Source organism: Pygoscelis adeliae, unplaced genomic scaffold (assembly GCF_000699105.1).
Source record: "Pygoscelis adeliae isolate BGI_AS28 unplaced genomic scaffold, ASM69910v1 Scaffold43, whole genome shotgun sequence".
NCBI classification, from domain to species: domain Eukaryota; kingdom Metazoa; phylum Chordata; class Aves; order Sphenisciformes; family Spheniscidae; genus Pygoscelis; species Pygoscelis adeliae.
The window spans coordinates 3,307,837-3,317,307 of NW_008824538.1; the positions used below are offsets into that span (position 1 = coordinate 3,307,837).

At 47.6% G+C, this 9,471-nt stretch overlaps 1 protein-coding gene across 1 annotated transcript in view; it reads right to left on the reverse strand.

Annotated features, from left to right (window-relative positions):
• Positions 1-9,471, reverse strand: part of NEMF (nuclear export mediator factor) — a 36,414-nt gene that overhangs the window by 16,914 nt on the left and 10,029 nt on the right. Inside the window, exons 2-6 of the mRNA XM_009321632.1 lie at positions 6,249-6,317; positions 5,473-5,575; positions 4,456-4,581; positions 4,222-4,370; positions 3,940-4,007 (exon numbers count right to left, since the gene is read on the reverse strand). Coding sequence (XP_009319907.1) covers positions 3,940-4,007; positions 4,222-4,370; positions 4,456-4,581; positions 5,473-5,575; positions 6,249-6,307 — 505 coding nt within the window. The 5' untranslated portion in view covers positions 6,308-6,317. The remainder of the gene's footprint in view (positions 1-3,939; positions 4,008-4,221; positions 4,371-4,455; positions 4,582-5,472; positions 5,576-6,248; positions 6,318-9,471) is intronic.

A 9,471-nucleotide genomic window follows, 5' to 3' on the forward strand; every position in this document is an offset into this window, starting at 1 on the left:
TGAAAGGTCTAGGACAGAGTGAGGATATACAGGAAGGATGGGCTTCATGTTGGTCAAAATGGAGTGAAACCTTTACTTTTAAAAGGGGGTAGGAAAGTTTCTGAACTGTAAAGTGTAGGAAACCCAGCAAGGGTGGCAAACTGCCCGGCTTGGGATAAGGTATTACAAAGGATGAAGACATACAAACTCTGTAGCTTCAAATAAAGAAAAAGCTGGCAAAGCCAAATGTGAAACATGAGTGACAAAAGAAACAGATGCGGCCCCATTTGAACAGGGTACAGAGAAGGAGCAAATGAAAACAGATATATAAGCTCCTACAAAGATGCTTAAAGACTAAGAAACCAGATGGGGCCATGGAAAAGCAGGTTTAACTAAGAACACTGAGAATGAGCAAAGCAGAAACGTGGAGGAAGGAAGACAACCACTGGGACAGTGCAGCATCAAGCTTAGAATGATGTAGGTGACCTTAGAGTAGGCAAACAGGATGTTAGAGTCCAAACAAATTAACAAGATAACCACTCGAAAAAACCCAGCACAATCCCATGGGAATGAAAACCAGGCCTACATCTGGGTCATGAGGTATTAGGGCTACAATATTAACTGCCTGAGCAGAGCTGCTGGTCACCCTGATGTGCAGAGGGACAGCCAAGAGATTGTGAAAGCAGGACACAGCGCAGCTAAATCAGGTTTCAATCATCCCAGCCTGGCTGGATAGATGTCATGTCATGGTACAAGGCTGACACTAAAATTTACCTGGATCCATGATAGCACAACAAAAGCCCAAGAAATCTCCTACAGGCATTCGCAGCTCAAAAGGAAAAATTACATAAAAAACAAGGAATCTTCTTAGAAGGAAAGAAATTAAGACAATCAATAAAAGGCAATGTCTGCAAACAGCCTGCAGGCTATTTAAAGATGCTATTTTGGAGGTTCAGAATAAATGCATATCACTTATTAAAGAGTGTTTCAGAAAAATTCAAGGAAGGCTGGCATGACTAAACGTCAGGTTAAGAGAAACTGTTAAAAGCAAAAAGTTATCTGAAGTTGTGTCCCTTGTGGAAAATGGGAGACGAAACTCTGGCAGGTGAATGTAAAACACAGCAACACTGGCCAAAATTAATCTTGAGAAAATCTGAAAAAAAAAAAACCTATCAAGATTAATAACAAAGCCTTTTCCAGATATATCATAAGCAGGAAGGCTGCTAGAATCAGTAGGTTCAAGATGCGATCAAGGTGCAAAAGGAACACTCCGCTACGACAAGAGCAGGAAAATTAAATTAATGTCTTGAGTTTCATTCATAGTGTAGGGGCACAGGGAAGCTCTGGCTGGAACATCTCTCTGCAGGCAGTATGTCAGAAAATCTGCCTCAAATCCAGCGATGACAAAGAGGTGATTGATCCAACAGACAAAACAAGCAGCAGTAAATCCTCAGGATCATGCGGTACTCAGCCAGACATTTGAAGGAACTCGCGGATGGAGATGCCAAACTGTTAACTGTAGCTTGCAACATCTCTCTTGCCTTAGCAGCAGAGGCACAAGGAGCTTAATGGGCTGGCAATTCTAAAAAGGGACTAGAAAACTATCAACTCTTTTTAGCCTAAAAACTAAAACTAGCAGAGAGCTTTGCACTAGATACAGAAGAGCCAGCAGTTTTGTATTTTGCATCATAACTCTACAAGACAGTTAAAAAGCACAAAGAGAAGGGAGGTCAAATAGATATGGTCTACTTGGATTTCCAGAAAGCATTTAGCAAAGCTCACCCCAAAGCTCTCAGAGAAAACAAGCTGCCACGGGATAACAGGATAGCCCCTGTCTGGATTAGAAAGTGGCTGGAAAACAGGAAACAGGGAGGACGTATAAACTGTCAGCCCGGAGGGAGGGGAGGAAAGCTGAGCTCTACGGGGACCTACTCTAGGGCCTGCACTGATCAACATCCACCTAACTGACCTGGGAAGGGGGAACAAAGGGCAAGGGGCGAAACACAATTCGTCTAAGCAACAAAGACAACAGCCAGCTGTGACGAGCTGGAGTAGAACGAGCAATCGTGAGTGATTAGATAAAGAACTGACACATAAACTCACTGTAAAACAATATAAAATGATCTACATGAGGAAAGACTATCCTACTTATGCATATGCCCAACTGATCATTTCTATTTGGGAGCAAGACCTAACAACAGATGGTCCTGTGGAAACATAAGCTCAATTGTCAGTGAACACAAAAGAGTCAAGCCGTGTGTTGGGAATTATTAGGAAAGGAATAGTGAACGGAACAAGGGAAATCATGCCACAGTATAAATCCACGGTGCACTTCCACTGTGAATGTTATGTACACTTTTACTTACCCTGTTTCAAAACAGGCAGAGCTAGAAAAGGCATGGAGAAGGGCAACAGGGATCATCACAGGCTTGGAGCAGATTCTGTACAAGGAAAGACTACGTAGGCTATGCAGTAGGCTGGTCAGCCTAGAAATGACTGAGACTTATAAAATGAGTGATGCGGAGCTGATAAATAGGCAGCAACTGTTCATCTTCTCTTCAAGTACTTCTCTTTACTAGGGCACCAAGTAAAACTGGCGAGATGAGTTTCAGAACAAAAAAAAGGAGGTGACTTTTCACGTGACATGGAAGCAAGTGGAACTCCTCACCACAAAAACACCATGGATGCCAGAAGTTCATGCAGGTTCAAAAAGAGATACGGTAAATACACGGAAGGAAAATCCAACCCAAGCTATAAAATACAAAGATGCCTGCTGATCAGTCATGGGAAGTCTCTAAAACCTAAGACTGCTGGGACTGAGACTCTTCCAGGAAAGTATCAGCGTGCCTGTTAGGGCTGCAGGCTAACGACAGGGCTGGTGACCAGGCACTGGCCCGAGGTTAAGCTAACTGGATGTGAGGGACTACAGGACACAACGTGAGAAACTGCTGGACACGATGGTTACCAGCGTGAGAAGTGGCAAAAATTAGAGAAGTGGCAGGAGGGATGGCCGGGTTTCACAGGTGGTTAAGGAGGAGCGGGGTGAGAAACAGCCAAACTCACACGGTAACTGAAGGGAAGAATTGTGGACCTTTTAGAGAGTGGAGCCTTGCCAGGCCAGCTGTGCCTGGGTAATCAGATCAGTAACACTATGTAAGGTCAAAGTTACCTAGATAACAGTATCAGAAATACCAAATTTGGGTATGGATATAGCGAAACTGGGACCAATGGGGGAAAGTCGTTAGCAGTGGGTTGTTTATTTAGGAGGAGACCGGGGTGGAGAAAGAGAGGGACAAGGGTGGTGAAAAAGAGAATCAAGAAATGGGGTAAGTAACACTTAGGTCTGCAAATCATGTGATCTGAGCTGTTCAGGGGTACCCGCCAGGCAATCCTCTGCTTGATCAACATTGCCAGATCAGGAGGATAAACCAAACTTGTTCTGACCATGTCACACAAGTCAAATTTGCTTCTGTGGTCAGGAAAACCGGGGCACAGGGTGCTTTGCCTGGCTACCAGAGGTCATCCACACGGACATATCGAGCATCCTGGTATTACCGCATCGGTACTTGCTCCAGGACTGACAGCACTGGCATACTCCAATCACTTCCTAACAACATCCTCGCCCTGACTGTACATTTACATCTCCTATTCGGTACCACTAAAGACAAGACACTGGACAAAATGCATCAAGTCAGAGCTCCAACAGAGCTACTCTCAGGTCCTCATCACTGCAGGATCATGGCAAGGCTCATCTCCTTGTGCAGTTGGCTTGGAATCAAAAATACCTACTCTGTTTTCAAAGGCTTAGAGTTTTTGTTGTTTTTCAAACGTACATAATAGCAGACTGTCATGAACAACATCCAAAAAAAAGACGGCTTGAAGTTGTTCAAATTTTCAGCATCATCTAAACGTAACACGTATTGACCCCATTTCATTTTCTAACGAAACACAATTACTTACGAAGATGCGGGTTAAGAACCCTCTTCAGTTGTTCCCCTTTGGGTGCGTTTGATATTATTTCAGTTAACCTACAAAAGATAATGGAGAGTTGTCATTCCAAAGAACAATGGGGGTTTAAGACTACATTGTATTGCTTAGAAGCTACAAAACACTTTCAGTTTTAAAAAAAGAAGTGCAAAACGGCCTGTAATTTGCAAAAAGACTACCCAAAGACACGCTACCTTTCACAGTTCCAAGTAATTGGGGTTTATTCCAATACACACACCACCTAAAAGCAATTACCTTTCCAAGGTTGGCAGAGGTGCAGGTGCTTTTGCACTGTCGACTGGGTATCGTTCCCGAACCGCAAATCTGACATCATCCGCTTCATCCGTTCGAAACCTCAGAATGTTTAAAATCACATATTCGTGGTCTGTCAGGACAATGTTACCCTGCGAGCACACCACAGGGGACCATCAGCAAAGGCCACGCTCACGGGCTTGCTTACAGAGGACACGCTTGGAGCTTTGCACTCACCCTGTCGTACAGCTCAATGACCAGGTGATAAGCAGCTTCATCGCTTCCGAACTGGAAGTCCACGATTCTGTCTATACCCAGCTGTTTTACACTGACAAGCCTTCTGGTCTTTAAATGCTTACGGCACTGTCAATAATGGAGAAAATGTCTGCGAGATGATGCAAACAGACGTGCTTGTGACATTTTATACTGAAATACATTCTTGGCTGTAGATCCCTCCTGTGACCCTGACCACTTCTTACTTAATACAAATACCATAAGGGTAAAAATGCCGACCTTGGTACTACTGAGACAAGACAGCCCTTAGCAAAATAATACCTTGCTATTTATAGGTAATATAATTGTTCCAGATTCCTAACGTTAAGCCGTTATTGCCATTAAAAACTGCTATTTGTTTAGCTCAACAAGTGTGCAGCTAGTTAAAATTCAAAGGGTTTATTTTACAAAGAGAACCAGGATTATCCCTGCATCCATATATGACGTGGAAAGCCACCCTGGAGAATCTTTGCTGAGTCATTTCAACAAGGCCGCATCCAGAGGTGGTGGGCTAAGCAGACCCGTGTGAGTCAGCACTCAGGTTCCATCCCTGCACATCTACCTGCAGGAACACAGCCTAGCAGCTTGCAGCAAGATCTGAACCCTCGAAGCCCAGCAGACTGAACAGCAGGACTCTATTAACATAGGGTGCTGCATCCAGGGCCTAAAAATTTGGACAATCCAACTGGAGTGACAAGGACTTTGCTGGAGTAAAATTCCAAAAGGTCTTGGTGGCCCAGAAAATGTTCAGCAGCTTAATATTAGTCTTCATAAATTTAAATTTTCATTGTTTCGGGCACTGAACATCAACGGTGGGACCCCAGGTCCACATTTGCTCTTCCCTTGTCTTCAGTCACCCGCTCGATCAGGATCCGCCAAGCAAATCCTTTCGTTATTTTCTTCTGTCTCCAAGGACAGAACACGAACGTTGCTTTCTGATATCCAGTCATCTTATTAAAAAGAAATTGTAGGTTAGTTTACCTTCATGGCAAAGCCAGATGGCATCACGTTTTTCGGCCACTCGAACTCCGTCATGTGAATGCGTATACCAGATTCAAGCAGCAGTGTGGCCTTGCAGTCTGGCCTGTTAACAAAATACAGACTCACCACTCGGCACGTGAGCAGCCACCCCTTACCACACACCAGTTTGCACTGGAATGAGACCGAAGGACCACAAACCAGCGGCACACCGCCTGCAGAAAACACCGGTGCCAAAACTGGTAATGCCCATCAAACGGTGCCGCTGACAGCGAAAAGGACATCCACTTTTTAAGTTTACAGATAATTTGGCCAAGCAAAACACTTGGCAGGCAATGGAGTTAAAAATTCTCCAACACAACTGGAGGCAAGCGGATGAGCAAGGGCCCATCTCAGACACCACTGGAGCGGACAGGTTAGTGACGTGACATGAGCCCTGCCTCCCATTTGGCCTGGGCACCAGTATCACTGACCAAGTGTTGCTCTTCATTCCTCCAAGCCCTCTCTTCCCTCCCCACAAAAAGAAACAATGACAATTGTGTGTTTTTACACTAACACCTTTGGCCTTTTGTATATTTTCTGCAGTATTTCACACTTCATATCCTATCTCCCAAGAACTTCCTGGGTAAAAATTACTGCATTTTACCAAAGAACAATAGAATTTCACTGAAAACTAGTCAGAAAAGCCACACACCTGTCAACAGAAATTACATACATACAAAAAAATCTGGTTCTCATATGTACAGTAATAGCATAAAGAAATTTAAAGAAGTTCTTACTTTTGAAGGCGAATAAGATACGTCTTATTATCCACATCGTAAACATTGTTTACTCTCATTCCCAATAAGCTGTCAAAAAGAAAATACGTGCTTTGGAGAATACGATACACAAACCACACAAGAGGCTGAAAAAATCCCAGCGATAATTAAAATACAGAGAAGTGCAAGTTATGATAAATTACCAAGCAGTAACTGAAGAGGCAGCAAAGGAAGATTAATGGAATGAGGTGGAAGCCAAACCACCAAAAGATGGAGAAATTGCTATTAATGGATAAAGTGCAAAAAGCGAAACAAGTTGAAGCAAGAACAGCCACTGCGGACACCCCGGCTGCAACCAGACAGCTTCTGGATCTCCAGCACAGCATGGAGGCCAGGCTGCCGGCTCCTGCAAGCGCTCCTCTTTGCGGCAGGGATGCAAAATCTACTGGTTATACTGGAGCACTTTGCTCCTCCGGGCTAACTTCTGCGTCACTTGGGTAGCCCTTTGCCAGCACGGGGCACTAGTATTCCCAGTAAAAGCACAGAAATGGCCTGGGGGGGGGGGGGGGGGTGGATCTCGTCATCATTTTGTTCAGTACGGGGCTGAATACGCAGATTGCCCTGGACACCAGGAGGGTATGAGAGCTCCACGGGGCATGGATGTGAGGAGCATTACAGCTTCCCAGCTGGATGGGAGAGAATATGACAGACCATAGGACCTTCCCCACGAAAATAGGAAAGGGGGAGCACTCAATTGCTCCCCAGGGAGAGGCTGGGGGACAGAAGCAGGACAATGAGGGGGTGACCAAGAACACCAGGCCTTCCCTGATGGTGCGACAGGGGAGACAGAGAGGACTCAGTGCTCTGTGGCAGGAAGACGTGCTGGGGGCCACCCAGGCAGGCCCTGTGCTGCCCCCACGGTGCTGCAGCACATGGCAGAGAGGGGCAGCCCACCACCCAGCGAAGCGTGGGGCTGGGCCCTCCAGAGGGGGGGTTGCTGCCAGCGCCTCGCGGTGGGATCCAGCGGAGGACCGGGGGCATCTCTGACGAAGGAATTTCTTTAAAAGAGTGTTTCTGGGCGCTCTCCCTCCTTGTTTAAAGACAGCTCATTTTTTTCTCTCTGCTCCTCTTCCTTCCCCTGGACACACCCCCCCCCGTGAGATGCGGTCACTGCTCCTCTGTCCTGGCTGGGATTCCCCGCCGTGTCGGTGCCGCTCATGCCTCAGCATTAACGCATCCCAACACCTCGCTGCCCCGTTCCCCAGGCAAAAGGAAACTGGGTCCCGCTCTCTCGCCCGGGCTGTGCTACAGGGACTGTTCACAGGCGCGATCCCGCTACTGATCAGCACAGGAGTTTTGACCTGCTCCGTCTCCGACCTGGGCCGGTTCACCCCTCCTTAGGCGACCTGGTGGCCCCCGGCTCCCCCAGGACCACCATATCGATGCTGAACTTAGCGCGGACGCCCGCTCGGCACAGCTCGCTGCAGCCCAGAACCCCCAGGCTCAAGCCGTCCGCCAGCCTCAGCCTCCCCGGCGCTTGGATTACAGGCACAAGCCACCGTGCCCGGCTGTTTTTCAGGCTTTTGCCGATTCCTCGACATCCGTCTTGTGCGGGCTCTGCCTGGCCACACAGTGGCAGTGGGGAACTGAGAGAATGTCCTTGGGCTGCTTGTATTTTATGTTTAAAAATGGGTGGATGGATAGACAGAAGATTTCTGAGCACAAGCAGGTCTGAGCAGCTGAGAAAGCCCAGACTTCTCGTTTTGAGCCAGAAGAGGCACATCATGATGCTCTATTTTCATTTTAAGCCAAGTGAGGCGCATAAGGGAGCTCTATCTCCAGGACAGCTCAGTACCCTTCATTTACTGAAGAGCAGATAAGAGATGTCCCACTCCCCGCTTTGAAACACTCCTCACAGAGACAAGCTCCTTGGTTTGCCAGTGTTTTCCTAAGAGCGTAAAGCTCAGAGCCGAGGATGCAGATGAGCTGTGACAGTAAATACCCGATGGAGCAGACTAATGAGACGCTCCTGGGAGCTGGAGCCCTGTCTCGGCCTGGAGCGGGCTGCCACAGCCCACAGTGTATGAAGGATGCTTACTGACTCCCAGGTGTGCAGGGCCTCTGAGCCAGAAACACGATGGGAAAGTCTGCTGCCCGTCATTTCCCATTTTAGTAGTTGCAGCTATTGGGATCCCAAAGGTCTGTCTGGGTCCTGCATTGTGGCCTTTCACGGCTGCAAGAAATCACAACACGCGCCACCAAAACATGAGCACACCTGAGTGAGCAAGGCCGGGGCAGCGTCTTCAGGTCCAACGTCCGTGGGAGATGCTTTGCCTTTCCCCAGTATTACTTGACCCTTTTGTGATTGCTCCCCGGCACAGACAGCTGACAAGCGCAGGGTCGTGCAGGGGAAAGAAGCCAAAAGAGGCTGGGTCCTGCTCTCTTGCCCAGGCTGTGCTACAGGGACTGTTCACAGGCGCCATCCCGCTACTGACCGGCACGGGAGCTTTGACCTGCTCCGTCTCCGACCTGGGCCGGTTCACCCCTCCTTAAGCGACCTGGTGGCCCGCGGCTCCCCGAGGACCACCATATCGATGCCGGCCTTAGCGCGGACGCCCGCTCGGCATAGCGCACTGCAGCCCAGAACACGTCTCTCCTCCTTGGGTCGTCGTACTGGGTCATAGAAGGGAGACTCGGGGGACATGCCTTAACCGGGTCGGATAAACCGGAACGACGCTCAACACTGTCCTTGAGCTCCTGTGCAGTTTTAACCGGGATTCCCGACATTTCTCTTACTGCCGACAGTCCAAAAAACCGCGAGAGTCTAGACTCCGTATTCTTTGATTTCTCTGGCAGAGGCTCCGGAGCTAACATTTGAGCAGCAGCACACGCCACCGCCCTCTCCGCCTTCATAGCTTTCAGAGTCTCTCTCCACAGTTTGTAGGCCAAAAAATTAAGTTCATGGTCCTGCTCTAGGATGTCCAGTGAGAGCTCAGAAGGATTTGCTGAAGAGAGTCGAAGAGGCAACCTACTTGCTGCATTGAATACTTGCAGATGTAATGAAGTGTTTTGATTCTCAGAGAAGGATATAAAAGTAACAAAAACATAATGCAAGGAACAAAATGCAGGAGCTTCTTGCCTTTATCCATTCACTGCTGCAATAGACAGCTGCCTAGAAATACTTTCACAGAGTATTCGAGATCTTCACTGTGTGTTTTGCCTCTCGCAGAGGCCTGTCCAAGAG